We start from the raw sequence: 22,276 nt of genomic DNA, 5'->3' as shown, positions 1-22,276 counted from the left end.
AGTGCTTAATGGATAACTTCTCCACTCGCTCCCAGGACTGAGTGGGAAAATGAAGGTTCTGTCACATCCAGCCTGTAGAACCTCATAAAAGGTGTGTGGGGAAAACCAGTTAGCCGCAGCACAGGTCTCCTGAGTAGAAATGCCCCTAAAAAGGGCCCAAGACGTTGCTATCCCGTTAGCTGAATGGGACTGTGGCTGCCTTTGGAGCTTCACATTCACATTATTGTAACATAACACGATTGCCTCTACAACCCAGTGCAAGAGACGTTGACAGGAGGCCAGCTTTCCGTTGAATGACTCCGCCCACGACACAAAAAGCTGATTGCTTTTGCGAAGTGCCCTAGTCCTTTGCACAAATATATGTCAAGTCCACACCAGACATAAACAGTGTAGCAGCTCCTCCTCAGAACATGAGAAAGGTGGCAAATGGAAAGCTATCAGATCCACTGACTGACCTGAACCAGAGTGATCAAATACTTTTGGCAGAAACATTGGATTAATCCTAAAAGTTACCTTTTGACCACCTGGAGTGAACATCATACATGAGAAGTGGACTGATAATGCGTGCAGTTCACTCACTCTTTTTGCTGTAGTAAGAGTGAGTATCAGAGCAGTCTTTAAAGAAAGCAGCTTTAAGGGGATGCTCTCAACGGGCTCAAATAGGGCTTCAGAGAGCGCGTTCAGGACCATGGACAAATCCCAGGGTGGGAGCAGCGGCTTTGATACTGGGTGTAACCATCGCGCTCTTCTCATAAATCGGTAAACGAGAGGATGCTGGCCTATAGTACCCGAGTTGAGTCCTATATGACATGCCAACATATTGCGGCCAAAATAGACCTTAATGTCCTGGGGTCGGCTAAGGCACTGGCGGGAGCACTCGCATTTTTTCCAGATGACAGCAAAAAGAACTTGAATTGCTCCCTCAATTGTGATTGGACACATAAAAGTAATACATCACCTGAATCTGTAGAAAGTTTACTTTTATTTGTGTATGCTCAACATATCAACAAATGTTCATGGATTTTTAAAATAAATAAAATATTCAGGGTGTCCTCTCAGCGAATACATGATACACAAACATGAGAGATATATCTATAGAAAGCTTGAAATGTCTAGTTTAAATGAATTAAGTTTAATCAAAAACACATATCCTGTATTTAAGTAATCTGTATGAAACCAATGCCATGTCCTGTTTTTCCCCTCTGAGCTCATTACCGCTAATTAGGTCATGCCTACGCGCTCTTTGGCGCTATTGTTATTACAAACATGCGACATGACCGCCCACATCAACTCGTAAACAAAGCATCAACGTGTTTGTGTCCGGTACTTTCGTTTTTGGAAGGCGGCGCTGAGAGGAAAAAGCTTTGTATTTACTCCAGATGAGGACACGCTGAGAGGAACAGGCTAAGCTTGTTTATCTCACGAACAGAATGCGAGTGCGGCTACAGGCAGCTGACGAGAGGATCTCTTATACAGTGTAAGTAATGTTTCTTATTGGCATTAGATAATGTGTTGTTGTGACATAAACTTGAACGCATTTACTAGCTGGACTTTTTCAAAACTGTAATTCCTGATTAAAATGTGTGAAATCAAGTGCAACATTTTGAAATATCATAGGCAACTTTTCAATGCATCTGTAAGGTGTCAGGAATGTTTTATGTTTCAAAAACAAATTAACATAAAAGTAGGGCTAATGTTTAGAGGATATAAAAGTCTAAGAATGCTTAGACCAGTCTTTACTGTTGAATACTCTGTCTGCAAATATCTGCTCAAACGTGTACATAATGTGCTTAATAATAATTTAGTTCCTCAGATGTTGTCTTTGTACTGTATAATAATAAATACAAAGCATGTGTGCATATGAAACTGTTGTGAATTTTTTCTTAGAGACCAGGAGACGTTTTTGGATATCTTGAAGCAGAAGTTTCTCTTTATTCAGTTACTCGCTGCTTGGCACTGCAGTCTTCAAAAAGTCGTCTTCAAGGCAGTGATACACTGTAGTTTATATACATTTAGGGGGCAGTGCTTAGATCTGGAGACAAAGCACCTGGGTGACAACCCCAAACAAAGCATGCAAATGATGTATTCAGTATAGCAGCCTGCACCATTTACACCAGTCCTAATCCAATCATCATAACTACTCAAACTTGGTACTCAGACTGGGCAGAGGTACCAAGAGCCATTACAAACAAAAGGTGAACATCTGAGTAATCTGGCTCATTTGACTTACAATAAGAGAACAGGAACTGGCAGGAACCTCTTGCTACAAACTTTGCTTGAGAGAATCATTTGTCTGATGTCATCATATTTACCTTAAATGCTAAATACAATGTACTGCACCTTAGGTTTTCACGTGATGCTATGTCAGAACATAGGATCAGCATATTTTAAACAGTTTCTTAAATTTGTAATCCTTCAGTCCCCCCTTTGAGAGTTTTAATAACTCTCACATAATACAAATTTAAACCTCCATAAATCCATTCTATAGCCTATGTTTGTTAACATTAAGCCCCATCTTCCATTCATGTAACTTGAAATAGTTACAGGCACAAATATCTTATTCCGTGTTTTGTCCTAGATTTACTTAGGTGTAATAGTTCTTTTCAGAACCACAACTGTTGACACATACGACATGGATGGTAACATGTCGTACAAGCTACATGTTGACACAGAAAACCATGTAGCACAAGAGTGGAAGTCCTGACGTCCATGGCACCTGAATAGCTGTGTAGTCTGTAGTTTTCTGTAGTCCATTTCCCACGTAGATTCATTCAGATGACTCTTTGTCCTCCTTGTTCATGGATGTCTGAGGTGATGCTTTACTCCAGGATGCTGCTTTTGATGACATCATGGCATGTACACATACCTGCAACACAAGAAAACAGAGAAACAGCAGACCAGCAGTATTCATGCATAGACAATTTTAGACTTCTGTTGATCGTATAGTGGTTTTAAGTCTAGTGATCATATAGTGGTTTTGCTGACCTAGTCTTAAGTCATTTGACACCTATGGACCAGTGAGATGGGGACAAACTGATGAGGGGAAAAACCTATGAGGAAATCTTCACCACAGGGTTGGCCCCCGAGGCGTGTTGCACTTCGGTTCCTCCCTGGGCTCCTCACTGGCCTGTGTGTCCTAGTCTGTCCCTGTAGTTGGTGCGCAAACTTAACTGTGCAATCACTCCATCCTCTAATGAAACATCAGTCATAGTAAACATCATAACCCATAGAGGATAGGTGAGTGACTGTAGTGTGCTGTAGTATTGTTTTTGGCTGTGAGTGTACTTATAACCAGAGTACCCCAGTGGGAGTAAGTCAACTTCCTTTTGTTCTATTTACAAAGAATCTTTTCATCTTTGTTGTAGATTATTGGGGTAATTAAGAACTCACAGCCTTAACAGTTAGCACCTCAGCAAGCTTCCCCACGAATGTGGTGTAGTGGGGAGGGTCTGCTTCAGAGTTGCAAGCAGACTGAGTAGGAGCTGATTTACACTGTTCATTTCTCTTACATACTTTTTGTTTTTTCTACACTCTTTCATCCAGTGTCCAGGTTTACCACAGTAATGACAATTACCCTCCCTCTTAGGACATTTATTTTTCTGTTGGTTCTTTGTGTTGACCTGCTGCTGCAATCTTTACTCTTGCTTTAACATCAGAGTCTCTTTCCCAAATAGCTAACATGTCTAGGTTACTTCTGAGAGTTTTGTTAGACCAAGTTAGATCTAGGAATGTCAAGGCTTTTCTGTACTCAGCTACAAGGCCATCTGACCAGATGCGGACTAAGGGTCCCTTGTCATCTAGCACACTTTCAGAATCATCAACTATTCCACTGTAAGTTACAGCTGTCTGGCAGAACCTTTCAGTGTATTCATTCACAGTTTCTTCTTTCCTTTGCACACAGTTAGTGATTCTGGACCAGTCTATTTTGGGTCCCATGAGATTCTTTAGAATTTTCGAAACACCTTCTCTCAAATCCTCTTTACTGGCATGTTGTAGTTCAGAAGTAACAGCAGACTCAAAACTGTTGAATTCAGATTCAGATTCAGTTAGAATTTGTGACATCAGCTGTGTGACTTCTGCTAACGACATGTTGTAGAGACGCATTTTGCTAGTCAATGCTCTTCTAAATTCAGAAAAATTTCTGCGTGCTGAGGGTAAGCTCTGGGATAGTCTCTCTATATCTTCAGGTCCTAGCACTGTATGGACTGCTTGTAACTGGAGTCTGGGGGTTGCAGATGGAAGAATTTCAACCCCTTCTACCCTACTCTGAACCTTTTTTCTCGCTCCACATACTTCAACTGCATTTACATTTTTATCTCTTAATCCAGTATTGCTATTGTCCTCTAGTCTACACAAAGACTGTAAGTCAGGATAGCTTTCATCTGACTGTTGGTCTTTTGAATCACTTTTGGTTGAGGCCTTGTTATGGCCCACCTTTTTAGTGAGACAGGACACTCTAGTTTGAAGTTGTTTGTTTTGTTCTTTTAATTTAGTAATACACTGAGCTTGTTCTTGTGCTAAGGATAAGGTAAATTCTCTGTGGGAGCAGATAATGCCTTTAATGTTTTTCTTTCTGATACATGCTCCAAGTACCGTTTTGCATTCTTCAATTGACCATACTTTTTCTGGATCAATACCAAATTTCTTTGTCAAATCCAATCTGACTGACTCTGTCACTGTTGAGTCCATGTGCTCTCCTAACAATGATTTGAACTCATTGTCTGTCCATAAAGGGGTAGCTAGTCCACCTTTCTCAGTTGTGGGAATCAACCTAGCATTCCTTCTCAACATTTTGTATTGTTTGTCTGACACAACAATACACTTCTAACACCTCCCTGGCAAGCAGAGGATAAATTTGTTAACACAGAACAACTGTTGTTAACCTTCTCTGGCAAAGCAGAGGAAAACCTAGGTAATACACATCATGTATTCAAACTTCTCTGGCAAAACAGAGGATTCCTGAACATAAACTACTAGCACTTTACGCTAATCTTCTCTGCCTAAAACAGAGGATACATTGTAGTTTATATACATTTAGGGGGCAGTGCTTAGATCTGGAGACAAAGCACCTGGGTGACAACCCCAAACAAAGCATGTAAATGAAGTATTCAGGTATAGCAGCCTGCACCATTTACACCAGTCCTAATCCAATCATCATAACCACTCGAAGACTGGGCAGAGGTACCAAGAGCCATTACAAACAAAAGGTGAACATCTCAGTCATCTGGCTCATTTGACTTACAATAAGAGAACAGGAACTGGCAGGAACCTCTTGCTACAAACTTTGCTTGAGAGAATCATTTGTCTGATGTCATCATATTTACCTTAAATGCTAAATACAATGTACTGCACCTTAGGTTTTCACGTGATGCTATGTCAGAACATAGGATCAGCATATTTTAAACAGTTTCTTAAATTTGTAATCCTTCAATAGCTATAAATCACACCGGCAATATTATTGATTGCTAATGTAACAATATTGCTGTCACGGATTGGCCAGGCTCTACAACCACTCACACGCAGCGATCACAGTCACCAGAGTTCTAATCACACACACCTGCACGTAATCACCTCACACACATAAAAGCACACACCACTCACCTCTCCTTGTCTGGGCTCGTTCATACGAAGCGGACTCATTGTGAAGCTCTCCCTGAGTTCACAACATCTACCTACCTGAAGATACTTACCTTTCTCTCTGTTTCATTCCAGTCCGTCCAGTCAAGCGTCATCCAGTAAGTGGTGTGTGTGTCGTAAGTTCGACAGCTGTCATCCACCGGTGTGTGTGTGTTCTCTCCATTCTCCAGCTTATCTCCCATCGTTCCTGCAGAGGAAACATATTCCAATCAGCTTGTAGTAATCCATTCAAGAACTTGTCATACCTGAACTGTGATACTCACCTCTTCCTTCACGTCATTCTTCATCTGTGCTCTGCTGTAAATAAACATTGTTACTTTCACTTACCTCAGTTGTCCGTCTGCTTCCGAAACAGTAAGCCCGGACCGAACAACAGTAACAGCATGAGCAATCCCGATCCGTTCCAGGAACTGGTGGACTCGCTGCGGAAGGTTTTGATGAGGTCTCCTACCACCATGCCATCCACACCACCTCCCGACGCACCACCAGCACCCAGCACTTCTTCGGCCACCGTTCCATCCAGTCCCATGGCCCGTCCGGCGCCCTACTCTGGCGGGGCGGAGGAGTGCAACGGATTTCTATTACAATGTTCACTCACATTCACTATGCAACCTGCTTTATACCCCACAGATCAGTCTCAAATTGCCTTCATCACGTCACTGCTTACCGGACCAGCTCTCCGATGGGCCGAAACTATCTGGCACCAAGCTGGTCCACCGACTCATTCCATCCAGGCATTCATCGCTCATTTCAAGGAGGTTTTCAGTCGCGCTGATGAGAAAGTATCCGCTGGTGAGCAATTATACCATCTGAAACAAGGAACTATGACTACCCACGAATATTCTCTTCATTTTCGCACTCTAGCGGCCGCCAGTGGGTGGAATGAGCGATCCCTCCTGACCACTTACCGGCTTGGTTTGGAACCCAAACTCAGATTGCAGTTGGCGGCTTTGGATGACAATATGGGGTTAGAAAAATTTATTCAACAATCTCTTCGCTGTTCTGATCGTATGAAATCTTACCAGTCTAACCAAGAAACAGTCTCTACTGCACTCCTCCGTCCGTCCGAGCCAGTCAACCCTTCAGAATCAGAACCTATGATCATCGAATCTGGTAAACTCACCTCCGCTGAGCGACAGAGGAGGCTGACCCGGGGTCTGTGTATGTACTGTGGAGCTAGCGGGCATGTTCGGCTGAACTGCCCGCTCCGTCCAGTTCGCACCTCGGTGAGTGGCATCCATTCGGACATAGAAAATATGCATCCCCTCACTACCAATGTACAGTTAACCACCCCGTCTTCTTCTGTTGCAGTCACCGCTCTCATCGACTCCGGGTCAGCAGGAAACTTCATCTCGGGGAACCTCTGTCGCCAGCTACAGCTCCGTACCGAGGCCTCGTCAAGGATCTACCAGATTCAACCCATAACAGGCAACAATACTTCACGAACACGCATCCACCGTAAATGTGAACCCATTCATCTCCAGATTGGACTTTTACACAAAGAGGATATTCAATTTCTGGTTCTGGAGGGTGCCACCGTGGACATCATCTTAGGGCGCCCGTGGCTGGTGAAGCATGATCCCATCATCTCTTGGGGCTTCAGTGAAGTCTCAAAATGGGGTGAAGGATGCACCACAGGATGTTTCCCTGACCGCCTTTGTGACCCCTACCGGCCATTATGAGTATCTGGTCATGCCCTATGGTTTGGTCAACGCCCCCTCCGTATTCCGAAACTTCATTCATGAAGTACTCCGGGAGTTCCTTCACCACTTCGTTATTGTCTACATAGACGACATATTAATCTACTCCCGGAGTGAAGCAGAACATCGACACCACGTTGCGGAGGTCCTTAAGAAACTCCGAGAGCACCAGCTCTATCTCAAGGCTGAAAAATGCTCATTCCATCTTCCATCCGTCAAATTCCTGGGATATTGTATAGATCATCAGGGGGTACGCATGGATGAGAGGAAGGTCTCTGCAGTTGTTTCCTGGCCAGAACCCACTACAATCAAAGAATTGCAAAGATTTCTCAGATTCGCCAATTTCTACAGACGTTTCATCCAGGACTATAGCATCATCACCACTCCTCTCACCAACCTTCTCAGTGGAAAACCCAGGACTCTCTTATGGACTCCCGAAGCGGCCGAAGCCTTCCATTCCCTTAAGTCAGCCTTTACACAAGCTCCACTCCTGACTCATCCTGACCCTGATCTTCCTTTCGTGGTGGAAGTGGACGCCTCGACCACTGGCGTTGGAGCCGTCCTCTTCCAGTATCATGGGACTCCCAAATTGCTCCATCCATGTGCCTGTTTCTCTCGGAAGCTCAGCCCAGCGGAGAGGAACTACGACATCGGCAACCGAGAACTCCTAGCAATTAAACTTGCCCTGGAGGAGTGGCGGCATTGGCTGGAGGGCGCTATCCATCCCTTCCAGGTAATAACAGATCATAAGAATTTACAATATCTTCGAGACGCCAAACGACTCTGTCCACGTCAAGCTCGCTGGTCATTATTCTTCTCCAGATTCAACTTCTCCATAACATATCGTCCAGGATCCAAGAACATCCGAGCAGATGCTTTATCCAGACTTCATGATCATCCAGAGACATCAGAAAACCCCACCAACATCATTCCAGAACATATCATAGTCAACCCCATTGAATGGTCTGCTCCTCCAATCGTCGCCACTCCAGCACCCAGACCTCCGCCGGGCTGTCCACCAGGTCGTCAGTTTGTTCCACGGACTCAACGGGTAGATCTGATTCACTCCATGCACACCTCCCTGGGCACTGGGCATCCAGGGGTCAACAATACCCTCTCGCTGCTATCCGATCGCTTCTGGTGGCCGTCCATGGCAAGGGATGTGAGAAGGTATGTCCAAGGTTGCAAGGAGTGTGCCATTTCAAAAAGCCCCCGACACTTACCTGCAGGGAAACTCCATCCCTTGCCTGTCCCGAACCGCCCCTGGTCACACCTAGGAGTCAACTTCATGACAGATCTCCCTTCTTCAGATGGAAATACCTGCATCCTAGTCATCATTGATCGTTTTTCAAAATTCTGCCGTCTTCTACCTCTCAAAGGACTCCCTACTGCCCTGGAAACAGCTGAAATCCTTTTCAATCATGTCTTCCGCTATTATGGTATCCCAGAGAACATTGTTTCAGACAGAGGACCACAATTCATCTCCAGAGTATGGAAATCTTTTTTCAAGCTTCTAGGTGTGACCGTTAGCCTCTCCTCTGGATACCATCCTCAAACCAACGGCCAGACGGAGAGGAAGATTCAAGAGGTGGGGCGGTTCCTCAGAACCTTCTGTCACGGTCACCAGGACTCCTGGAACCAGTTTCTGGGCTGGGCGGAATACGCCCAGAATTCACTGCGGCAACCAGCCACAGGACTCACACCATTCCAGTGTGTTCTCGGATTCCAACCCCCATTCTTCCCCTGGAATGGTGAACCATCAGAGGTACCCGCAGTGGATTACTGGTTTCGGGAGAGCGAGAGAGTCTGGGACGCAGCTCACCATCACCTGCAGAGGGCAGTGCGCAGATCCAAGATTATTGCAGACCGGAGAAGGATCCCAGGTCACGTCTATACTCCTGGACAAAAGGTTTGGCTCTCCACCAGAGACATCCGTCTGCGCCTGCCCTCTAGAAAACTTAGTCCCAGATTTGTTGGCCCCTTCACCATCTTGGAACAGGTCAACCCAGTCACATTCAAACTCCAACTACCACCTCAATATAGGATTCACCCCACATTCCATATCTCTCTACTCAAACCTTTTCACCAACCTCTGATTGCTTCCACAGAGCCTGGCCACGAAGAGGAACCCCCTCCCCCCTTGATGCTGGAAGAAGGCTCCATTTACTCGGTCAGAGAAATCCTGCAATCCCGACGTTGTGGTGGTCAGTTGGAGTACCTGGTCGACTGGGAAGGGCTCGTTCATACGAAGCAGACTCATTGTGAAGCTCTCCCTGAGTTCATAACATCTACCTACCTGAAGATACTTACCTTTCTCTCTGTTTCATTCCAGTCCATCCAGTCAAACGTCATCCAGTCAGTGGTGTGTGTGTTTTTAAGTTCGACAGCTGTCATCCACCGGTGTGTGTGTGTTCTCTCCGTTCTCCAGCTTATCTCCTATCGTTCCTGCAGAGGAAACATATTCCAATCAGCTTGTAGTAATCCATTCAAGAACTTGTCATACCTGAACTGTGATACTCACCTCTTCCTTCACGTCATTCTTCATCTGTGCTCTGCTGTAAATAAACATTGTTACATTCACTTACCTCAGTTGTCCGTCTGCTTCCGAAACAATTGCTCCAGGTCTATCAACATGCTCACTGATTTATTCATTTATTTATTTTAGTGATCAGATACCTATATGAATCTTTTTTTGGGATAGTAATTATAGAACTAATGCTTTTATTTAGCAAAGATGCTTTAAATTACTCCTGGTATTAACATGTTCACAGATGTTTTTTGTTTTGTTTTAGTTGTTTGTGATCTGATACCTGCACAACAGACGAATCCTGCAAACTTTTCCTGTGAGAGCGCTGTACCAACATCAGATCTTCAACTACACTGATATTCTATTGCTAAATCAAGTTCCTTGACTACTGATGATGAGTTTTGCAAGCACTTAAATATCAGGTATGATTTACTTGTGTTACTTGTTGAACAGAATTCAGAAAACAGTTCTCAGGAATTACACAACGTCTGTTCACATCTCTGTGGTTAGATCAGTGTGCTTAATAATGTGTCTTTGACCCTTAATAATGTATGTTTATATTATACTGTGTTGTAAATAAAATACAGATAATCTAAAACCCCAATCTCTGAATCTTCTCACATTGTTTCTTACCTGACAGTCACAGTCTCATTGATGGGCCATTAGGGGAGGGCCTTTTGTCTCTCAGGTGTGAATCACTAAATATTCAATGGCCATTGTCACTCCCTCGTATATTCCCTTTCGATCACAAAACACGTCTTAGAAAATTTAAATAAGTATATTGTTTTTTGTGAACAACTGAACGTGATGATTTTCACATCATTTTGTAGAAAAAAACTCTAGCCTACCACATCCAGTTCTCAAAAGTCTTGTGCACGAATGTTCTGAATGTGTTTCATGGCCTTATTTCAGTGACTTAAAATTTTTAGTTTTTTACTAACCACGCATAAACGTTGTTTTCTCAAAAACACAAACATGTACATTAATGTTGCTTGCATATTATTGTAGTCCAGTTTGTGCTGATTACAATGTAATCAGACTTTAGCCATTAATATGTTTTTAAGATAATGAAAAAAGCACAAATGTCAGGGCATGTCAAAACTTCTCCAGGGTGCCAAAACACCCTCAGACCCCAGAGGGTTAACCATGGAAAAAGCTCTACCTTTGTCCAGGAGGTCTTGCAAGAAACATAGTTCATCTAATATTGAACATAAATAAGGGACAACGTTTTTTTCTGTGCACCATGCTTTAAACACTCCCCATTTGAGACTGTATAAAGAGCGTGTGGACGCAGCCCTCGTGTCCTGAATCATCTCAATGACCTTAGGGGATAAACCAGCTGCATTTAAATTCAGCCTCTCACGGGCCAGGCCCAAAGAGACAGCTTCTGCGGGAAGGGGTGGAATATCTCGCGAATATCTCGAGAGAGAAGATCCCTGCATCCTGGTAATGGCCATGGCTGGTCGTAGAGCAGCTGTGCATTCTCCACTACCCACAGTCTCCTTGGCCAGTATGGTGCTATTAGAATCATCGTATGACTGCGCTCTCATACTGTAATGTTGGTTCGACTAGGCAGTTGGGTTAACGAGGGGAACACGTACAAGTGTGTCTGGCCATTTGTGGGCTAGAGCATCTATACCCAACGGTGCATCATCACCTGCTAGAGAGAAAAACAGGGGACAGCAGTCTTCGCAGGGGACTGCAAAAAAATCTTTGGCAGCTCGACCAAATCTCTGGCAAATCATCTGAACCACCTGGGGATGAAGTCTCCACTCCTCATACAGCGGGTTCCCTCTGGACAGCAAATCCGCTCCCCTGTTCATTATTCCTGGGACATGTGAGGTTCGCACTGCCCCACATGATCAGCTTCTTTTCTAATCTGTGAAGTTTGTATGTGCTCTTTCCTTCCTCTTTCCAAACTCCTCTCACTGTTCTGCCCTCGAACACTGCTCCCCAGCCCGAGGAAGACGCGTCTGTCGTCACCACTTTCCTCGAAACAACCGCACCCATAGGGCATCCTGTTTTGAGCAATGATGTGGGTAGATCCAGGTAGATTATCTCCTGTGAGGGGGCCAGACAGCTTTTTGTGTGGTTTATCTTGACAGTAGTGGTGTCAAAATGAGCACGTTAAAGTAGCCGATTAATTTATTCATTTCAATGCGTCAAAAATATTTTACGCAATTAACACAGGGGCGGGGCTAGGTTTGGCCACCCCACCCACAACCACTAAAGAATTGCATTGCATAGACCTACAACGTAATAACGAGCACATCAAACAGGAGACTTTTCAGACGTGCACTCTAACGTAACCTCAGCAACAGGCGAGAGTCAAACGAGCCCAAAAACGGTACCAATTATGATCGGAGCTTCAGTAGAACATCAGTGAACTGCGGTCAGGTGAGATGTTGTCAGGTCATACTGTATGTCAGTAAAAACGAATCTTCCTGTCCTGTCAGCTGTTGTACTGCGCTCGTAGCATGTGCTCTTCAAGTGCACACACAAATATGCAAGTGCATGCTGTATTAGGCTATAGCCTATTAAAGCTTACTTTATCATATTCAAACCCAAATTAAACTTCCAATATGTATGTAGTTAGTCATCCTGCGCACTCGGCGGACGGGACTGATTTGGAGGGAAAATGGCATCCTCGTTGTCATCATCCTCGTCTTCAAGGATGGTCGACAGTACCTCGTCGTCATGTCTCCCTCTAAAGGATCTTCAAACAGTGAAGAACAAGTGACACACTGCAGTAAATTTCACTTTCACCAACCCAGGGACACCAATTAATGTAGGGAATTTGCTTTCGCCAACCTAAGGAGGTAAAATAGGGTAGTGATGGGTACTCATGTCACAGCTGACGTTATGATTCTTGAATCACGTGTCAATTAATGTGTGGTTATGAGTACATCACATAAGAAAGATTGGTGGAATCTCTCACTTGTAGAACCTCTTACTGTATTATCAACACAAAGGAAGACACAAGTTGTAATAAAATAGATTTTATTACCAAAAGATAGACAAGAGTAATCAACAACTAGTAAATGAATACCATGAATAGAAAAGGAATAAAGCGCATAAGATGCATAAAATGTAAGTGATTATGTTGGGTGTTGCTATATCAGAGCTACATTATCTGGAAAGATAAACTCTTGCTACTCTGAACCAAATAAGGTGAAGAACCTTATTATACATCAAACAAATATGTGTAAGATTTGTTATCAGCTGCAGTCAGCTATATAATACCTAATGTAAATTAGAAAATCATATACTGATAATATACAACAATGCCAAGGTCTCTGGAAGAGGTTTGGAAGTGAAGGTCCTTAGCTTGGAACATGCAAGCAAAAGTACCTGAAGTGAAGGTTTGCTCGCCGGAGCTTAACCTTGTTGCAAATGTCTGTGTGTCTTCTGCTTCTCTGGGCTAGAGACTCAAAACTTGGTCAATCCGCTTTGTCTCCCTAGGATGGAGACTCAGGACGCTGCATCTGTTGTTGTCTCACTGGACAAAGACTCTGAACATAGTTTATCTCTTTCCTTGAACTTGGTATCTATTATTGTCTCACATTTGCAGGCCAGAGACTCAGAACGAGGTTGATCTGTTAGTCTTCTCCTTCCCAGGACTCAGACTTAGAACTGGTGTATCTGCTATTGTCTCACTGGATGGGAGACTCAGAACGGGTGTTTCTGTTGCTAGTTTCCCTGTAACAGGCTGGAGACTCAGAACGTTGTTGTTCTGTTACAGTCCTTTCCTTAATGGGTGGCAGACTCAGAACAAGGAGTGTCTTTTGGAAGAGTACCTTTATCACTTTCCGATGAGGAGGAGATTGCAATTTAGCGCTTCTCCATTTCCGTGCTGTGATTGACTGGTTCCATCAGAGTGGGGGGACACGTGGTGGCCCACCCTTCTTTCCTCCTGTGGAATTTATTTGCATAGTGCAAACACAGGGTTAGAAAAGTGTCACTGAAGTTTTACCGCTGCATTTATCACTTTCCAAACATGATGGGAAAAGATTGAACTGTCATGCATGCATTCATTTGTCCATTAACAGCTGAGTTTGTGTAAGTTGTTGCAATACACGTTTCTGTCACTAGGAATACTTATTTCTCTGAATAAGTATAAAATGTGTGTGTTATAGTGTGCATCAGTTTTAAGGTTTGAAAACCTAGTTATGAATGGATTTGGATGGATCTCCATGATCTGTCTTAGTTTCACCCACTGCTGCTGCATCTGGAGGTTCTAAGGAATTTTTATGGTCGGTCACAGGCCAAACCCTTAGAAATCAGTCTCAAGGTGGGGCACAAACTGTATTTTGACCAATAGGAAGTTCTGTCCTTCCCGGGCTTTGTACCAAAGGTCTTCTTCTTGCACTCTAAGAGATGTCTGGCTGTTGTTCTGGCACCTTTATCTGATGGCATTGGACAGTTTGCTTATGTTAGTTCACCAAGATCCAATCAAAATGTAGCAAACCTCTGTCCACTACTGTGGTCAGGGAGGGGCCCACCAATAAACTGGGCCCTGGAATGTGCTGTCTACTACAACACTATCCATTATATCTCCCCACAAGCTTGAGGTCTGTGGACACTCCATAGGTTCCTCTCTTTGAGTAGAGAGGCATGGGTCCGACTTTCCTGCATCTGCCACTCGCCAGCATGAAAGTCACGCAATGAGAGCAGCCCTCAGGGTTGGATAGTGCTGCCTAAGCATGTTTGGCGCCCAGGCAGGAGATACAGAGACTCTGTGAATCCTTGGCTGAAATCCACGCTCCACAAGCGCAAGGATGGTCTGGTCCCCAGTCTAAATAAATTACATAAGGCAATTGTTAATCATGAATCATCTGACATGAATGTGATGGATAACCTTTGAGCAGCTGATTTAACAGTCCAATGAAGAGCTATATGACTGTTTATGACGTTTATGAGTGTCATTATGGCATTTAAAAAAATAAAATAAAAAATAGAAAAAAAAATATATATATAATAATAGAAAAAGTGAAAAGTAAATAGAAAAATGCACAACTCCAGGCTCTCAGGTGCTTCAGTCTTAGCTGTGCTCACCATGATTTCACACTAGATGGGCATTTGTCAGCACGGCAGAGTGGGTATTGCCATTCCCAAAGTGTTCAGACACAGCGCAAGGTCCATTGAGGGTGAACGTCTCTAGGTTATCACTGTAACCGTATTTATTGCTTGCTTCAATCTATCAGAAGCTAACAATGTTTGTTTTGGATCTGTTCTTCAAAACAAAGAAACAAACAAACAGCTGATTAATTTATCAAGGCACCCTGGTATACATTACTAAGCCAACATCTGGTTAGCCTTCTGTAATGTCCACATACAGATAATAGCAAAAACTTTAAAACATTGCTTGCAAAAACACAAAATGCTTTCACTGTGTCATGATGACATCATGAGGTCAATATGTTACTGTGAAGTGTGGCATCTGGAATGTGGCAAAAAGCGTGAGTGAAACTATGAGCAAGCGTGTCAGATCTGTGTCACATTCAGCAGCAGCTCTTAAATTAACTGCAGTCAAATAACCTAATAACCTAGCTGCTGTGATATCTGTAAATCAAAGAACAGAAGAAAAAGAGGTGATCAATAACTTTTGTAGCTTTAGAGATTCATTTATATTTAATTTAGAATTTAGTGTTTGATAACTTTGATTTTTTTTTTTTTTTTTTTTTTTTCATTTATTTAAGTCTAATAACTGTTAAAATCGATAGATCTCAACTATACTGTAATGTTGATATGGCTATAGGCAAAAATCACTGATCTCGGTGATACTCGCCTTAAGTCATAAAAAAGATGCCATATAACAAATATTAAAAATATGCTGTCTTTATGTTGTTTTTACACTAATTTGAAGATTGAATGTGAAATTGCTGCAATATAAAAGTATATTTAAAAACTTAATATTACGATTAATCGTGATTAATTTCAGAAAAAAAAAATGTGATTCATTCATTAACTGACAACACTAATTAAAACATGATTTAAAGTAGCCTATGTAATATTAAAACTAATACTACTTGTCTTCTCGGTGTAGTTATGATAGACACTTCCCATAATCTCTGAGACATTCAGAATCTGTTGATGTGTTTAATATACAGTGTCTTGACTTGGAGTCCAGGATACTGACATTTTGTAATTTATTTGTAATTATTTGTAATTTGTTTTGAGTTCCCTGGGGTCTTAAGAAGTTCACGCAGGTGGCATAGTTAGCTACTTTAGTAATGCTATTTGGCTCATGGGCTGTGCCACATCACATCTTAGTAATTAGCACTAAGGAAAGAATGGGGAATGCTCACAGCTTCTGTAATAATCACAGGAGGATTAGGAAAATTTTTCAAGTACACAAGTGCCATCTAGATGTCAGATTAAATATTGTCAAGAATTTATATGAAGTCAGATTTTTCTCAACAAATGCACAAATATAACTGCGATTTATACAATTTCTAAACATTAAACATAAAAAGCACTATTTTTTTTCTTGGATTTAAATTCTAAACAGCCAAACACCTACTCACACACAAATCCAGTTTTGACAATTTTCAAATGCAGATTAAACAATCAACAATGTAACACAGCAATTTAAGTGTAAAAACATCCAGAAATGTTCAAGATTTTATGAGAATGGAGTATATACTTAATTGTGAAAACTTTTGTTGTTGTTGTTGTGATTTTTTTGTTTTATTGTTTTTTAACTTGTATATTTGGTTTCATAAATGGGGTCTTTGTCCCAAAAAACTCTCAAATCTAATTTTCTACTGTATAATCTCTAAATACATGCAGCACATGTATAAGGTGCAAACTATATACAAACTAATAATAATTGTTAGTAACAAAATTTAGTTTTAGATTTAAAAATGGTATATGTAAAGTGTTTTAAATATTCTGTTTTATAATGATTAATTAACAATGCCATACTTGGTGGGGATGGAGGTCCCCAGAATGACAAAAATGACGTCCTCATTTCCAGAGAGGCCAGGAGCACCACCTGCTTTATAAAAAAAAGTGCCACACACAGTCTTCATGATAAATGAGTGAGCTGAGAGAAGAGTGACAAACAGATAAAGAGAGAGGGATGTGGTTAATTCTGCATATTTGTTTGTTCCTGTCTTGTAATTATATCTCTGTAGTTTTGATGGCCAGTTCAGGTACTTGTCAGCTACAAGGACACTTCAAGTTGAACGGGATGTACCAGGATGGAGACTTTCTCATTGGTGGTCTGTTTGAGGTTCAGTACCTCAAAGCATTCCCAGGGCTGAGCTTCAGAACGGAGCCAAAACTACCACACTGTGAGCTGTGAGTCAGGACCATACCAACTGAAGCAAACTTGAAGGCAAAAAGATATCAGAAAAAAAGGAGCTGTTATTTTTATTTTTATTTTTATTTTACAGGAATTACATAATTTACTGCATATGTAATATATAATGTATACATATGTAATATATATATATATATATATATACACACTTTTGTTACTGTAATGATCTGATTTCATTCATGCTGTCTTCTCCAGCTTCTATATGACAAGCTTCCAGCAGGCACAAACAATGGTTTTTGCTATCAATGAGATTAATAACAATCCCAACTTGCTGCCTAACATCACACTTGGTTACCAAATCTATGACAACTGTTTAAGACTTGGAGTGGCATTCCGTGGTGCTACAGCTCTGGTTAGTGGGACAGAGCAGACAGTGTCTGACCTCAACTGCAAAGGCCCACCACCGGTGATTGGAATCATAGGTGATCCAGGTTCTACTCATTCTATTGCAATTTCCAGTGTACTGGGGCTGTTTCGAGTGCCTATGGTAAGAGATACATTTTTAAACCTATATATATTACATATATATATAGTAAATACTTGCATGTATCCCTTGTCATTATCAGTCCATCTCACATTCGTTATCTGTTATGCTGTAATCACATTTTCAGTAATAGCTAAACATTGTGTTGAATTATCACAAATGTATTTCTTCCAAAAAGTAATCAAATAAGTAATGTAACACAATGGCTTTAGCACTGATGACACTTTCTCTCATCTCTCTCTGTCTCTGCTCTCCATCCCTGCTAATTAGATTAGCTACTATGCCACCTGCTCCTGTTTGAGTGACAGGAAAAAGTACCCCTCTTTCTTCAGAACAATCCCCAGTGATGCCTTTCAAGTGCGGGCTATGATTCAGATTTTGAGGCATTTTGGATGGACCTGGGTTGGTCTTCTCTACAGTGATGATGATTATGGAATTAATGCAGCTCAATCCTTCCACCAGGATGTGCAGCAGTTTGGAGGGTGTGTGGCCTTTTATGAGATACTGCCCAATGACAACAACCACAAGGAAATACAACGCATAGTTGGAGTGATTCAGGGCTCCACAGCAAAGGTGGTGGTTGTATTTTCCACTTCGAGCTATTTGTTGCCTGTGATTGATGAGATGCTGTTAAAAAATGTTACAGGCAGGCAATGGATTGCTAGTGAGGCTTGGGCCACCTCACCTGTGCTTCTTGCTCGACGATTTAAGCCTGTCTTGGGGGGTACACTGGGTATTGCAATCCGACGAGGAGAGATTCAGGGTCTTGGTAACTTTCTGCTACGCCTTCGTCCTGACAACAATTCACAAAACAATATGGTGAGAATTTTCTGGAAAAACATGTTTGGGTGCAATTTTGACTCTGAAGGCATAGAAGGGGGAAAAATATGTTCATGGCAAGAGGATCTGAGCAGCACAGACACACCATACACTGATGTATCAGAGCTGAGGGCCTCTTACAATGTCTATAAGGCAGTTTATGCCCTCGCACATGCGCTTCATGGCCTGATGCAGTGTGAGGAGGGGAGAGGACCATTCAGTGGGAACAGCTGTGCTGATAAAACCAACCTGAAACTCTGGCAGGTAAGGCCCGCAGGTATAGTGAAAATTCTTTCTAGGCATACAACAGTTCTGCAAAAATTCTGTGCTCTACATTAATTCAAATTTCAGATAAACATATAACAACTCTCCTGTCTACAAACTGTACAGCTGGTTCACTACCTACAGAAAGTAAACTTCACCACAAGCTTTGGCGATCATGTGTCATTTGACAAGAATGGAGATGCTCTGGCCATCTATGATGTGCTGAACTGGCAGCCAAGCTCTGATGGATCAGTAATTGTCCGCACAGTTGGTGTTGTAAATGAAGGGGCGGCAACAGGAAAAGTGCTTACACTGGATGAGGAAGCAATATACTGGAACTTTGAAACAAACAAAGTACTTATCATTTCATCTTAAATGCTGTCATTTGTGCAAATGACTATTTAAGTGTTGAAAATAAAACAATAATATCAAAATAAAGTGTAAATAAATAATAGTGTAGTGTATTCCCAAGACCATCAGAGTATACAAACATAATAGAGACATATCAGTGCTTGTCTCTTTCAGCCCCAACGGTCTGTGTGCAGTGAGAGCTGCCCCCCCAGGAACCAGACGAGCCACAAGGAAGGGCCTTCCTCTCTGCTGTTTTGACTGCTTGCCTTGTGCAGATGGAGAGATTTCTAATACAACAGGTGAAAAATATTAAGTGGTATCCTTGAAAATTGTACTCTGAAATGAAGGCAATTACATTTAAGTATAAATATTAACCTATATAAATATTATTATTATTATTATTTTGTTTGTTTTGTTTTGTTTGTTTTTTTTCTTCTTCTTTTTCACACGCAAAGATGCCACTGAGTGCATAGCATGTCCAAGTGATTTCTGGTCCAACCCAGAAAATGATCATTGCATCCCCAAAGAAGTGGAATTTCTGTCCTATGAGGATCCTCTGGGCATCTCTCTGGCCACTGTGGCCCTGCTTGGTACCTGCTTCTGTGCTCTTGTGATGGTCATCTTTGCTCATTACCGCAAAACTCCTGTAGTACGTTCAAACAATTCAGAACTCAGCTTTCTGCTGCTGATGTCACTTAAACTGTGTTTTTTGTGCGTGCTGCTTTTCATTGGCCGACCACAGCTGTGGACTTGTCAGTTAAGACATGCTGTGTTTGGCATAAGCTTTGTCCTGTGCGTCTCCAGCATCCTTGTCAAGACTATGGTGGTAATAGCTGTGTTCAAGTCATCTCGACCAGAAGGTAAAGGAGCAATGAAATGGTTTGGAGCAGCTCAACAAAGAGGCACAGTCCTGGTCCTAACAGCCCTCCAAGTTGTCATATGTGCAATCTGGCTGTCAACTGCCTCTCCAACGCCCCATAAAAACAGCCAGTATATCAGGTCTATAATAGTCTATGAATGTGCCATTGGTTCAGTGGCTGGTTTTTCTATGCTGCTGGGATACATTGGACTGTTGGCAGCAGTAAGCTTCCTGTTAGCCTTTCTGGCAAGAAACCTTCCAGATAATTTTAATGAAGCAAAGTTCATCACTTTTAGCATGTTGATCTTCTGTGCTGTGTGGATTGCATTTGTTCCAGCATATGTGAGCTCACCAGGGAAATATGCAGTGGCTGTAGAGATATTTGCCATCCTGGCTTCCAGTTTTGGATTACTTGTGGCCATATTTGCCCCAAAGTGCTACATTATTATATTGCACCCAGAAAGAAACACTAAAAAAGCCATTATGGGAAGAGGTACACAAAATAAATAGATTTACATGCTGTGAAAACCTCTTACTGATATGTCTATTTGATAGTGTCTTTGTTTCATTTGAATAAACAAAATAAACAATACACATTACAAACAAGCACAAGCACATTTATTGCATTCATTTTTTAAAAAAAAATATACATATTAATAATATTTTGATTGATTGTATATTATTTCTTAAGTTCACTGTTTTCATGTATTCTATTTTCATGGACATTATTAAACACAAATAAATAAATAAACAAATACATAAAACATGCAATCAAATAATTAATTGCAGCAGGAATATATTATATGTAACTTTTAGTGCCCCTTCATATGTAGCATGTCAGTATATTTATTGTTGCCTAACACAAGGTCAGAATGTTGCTGATAAAGGCATATAAGGTATCATATAGCTGGATTCAGCTGAAACTACAGCACTACAGTAGGCCAAAGAAACACTGACACCATACACAGTGGCAGTTCTGTATTCAAATAGAGAAGACTATGAATCAAAACATTACTCTTTCAAGCTAATGTGTACATGATAACAGGCTTTCCAGGAAATCACAATTGAATCAAATGTCGGCTAATTTGTATGAATTCATACGACCTCACTCGTACAAATTAATACGATTTTAGCGAAAAAGGTACGTATTTTATGAGTTGTATAATACGTATGAATTGGTGTGAATGCCCTACACCTAACCCCACCCCTAAATCTATCAGTCACTGAAATCGTACGAATTTGTATAACCTCACTCGTACAAATTCGTACGATTTCAGTGACTGATAGATTTAGATTTTAGTGAGAGATAGGTTTAGCCAGCCATAAAATATGTACAAATTGGTTATGAGATAGTGTTAGATCATTACATTATACAATGATGGCAATCACCTCGGATCCATAATTAATCCATAATAATCCAATAATTGTGTAAAGTATATGCCTACTATGTAATGGCCATGTGTCCCCATTGTTTTTTTTTTTGTAAGTTTTATACCGTTTTTATGCAGTAAAATCAAGTGCACAGACAAGGCATACACTGGGGGAGGATGATGGGGGTAGTGCTACCTACTTGAAATGTAATATTACAAACTGGTCTGGTAGTGTACCAAACTTGTGTTATAACTATAATGCTACTAATACTGCTATTCACTTAAATCTAATTGTTAGCCATTCATGAACCATTTTGATTATTTTTCTTGATATGTTTTTGTGTATAATTGTTTTAGAGGAGGGGAAAAAACATGATGAAAGGAATTTTGATTGCAGATTAGCAGATCATTATAGAATTCAGTTTTAAAAATAGTTTTAAAAAGTTATTAGTTAAACTGGCTTAATATTATGTTTAGAAGGTTATGTATCTGCCTGTTGAAAAACTGATCAAATGAAAGATTCAACAGGCTCTGTATGCGAAACCACAAAAGTACTCTCAAATGCCTAGAAGAATGTCTAGGAATATACTGCCATCTAGAGGAAAAATTAGAAAGGTAGGAATACATCTGCCCATTTGTGTCTCATATATACTGTACAGTATAATACGTACTAAATGACTGTATTTTAGAAAAAAAGCAGGCTAATTTTACCATTAATGAACTGTTGTATGACCTCATCAGTAATGCAGTGACAGTAAAGACAAAAAAACAAGTGGCATATATAGGCTGCCACTCATCAAACTAAAATTTAATAAATAGATAAATTTCCTGATTTCCTGGGAGGTCAACTTAGCACCACCTTTTTTTTTTAAGCAACACCCACACAGTCTTTATTATACATGTCTAGCTCACCCTCATGTGGGTAGAAGGAGATAGAG

At 41.4% G+C, this 22,276-nt stretch overlaps 1 protein-coding gene and 1 pseudogene across 1 annotated transcript; one reads left to right on the top strand and one right to left on the bottom strand.

The window, feature by feature from the left end:
• Window positions 1-5: 5 nt before the first annotated feature.
• Window positions 6-11,874, bottom strand: LOC127181138 (uncharacterized; annotated as a pseudogene).
• A 5,074-nt stretch (window positions 11,875-16,948) lies between these two features.
• LOC127181010 (extracellular calcium-sensing receptor-like) lies at window positions 16,949-20,478 on the top strand. The gene is given in 7 exon segments (XM_051135479.1): window positions 16,949-17,169; window positions 17,387-17,678; window positions 17,946-18,758; window positions 18,885-19,112; window positions 19,284-19,313; window positions 19,315-19,408; window positions 19,565-20,478. Coding segments are annotated over 7 exon segments (2,592 nt in total).
• Window positions 20,479-22,276: the final 1,798 nt, after the last annotated feature.

Source organism: Labeo rohita, chromosome 18 (assembly GCF_022985175.1).
Source record: "Labeo rohita strain BAU-BD-2019 chromosome 18, IGBB_LRoh.1.0, whole genome shotgun sequence".
NCBI lineage: Eukaryota > Metazoa > Chordata > Actinopteri > Cypriniformes > Cyprinidae > Labeo > Labeo rohita.
This window is presented reverse-complemented; position numbering and strand designations above follow the sequence as displayed.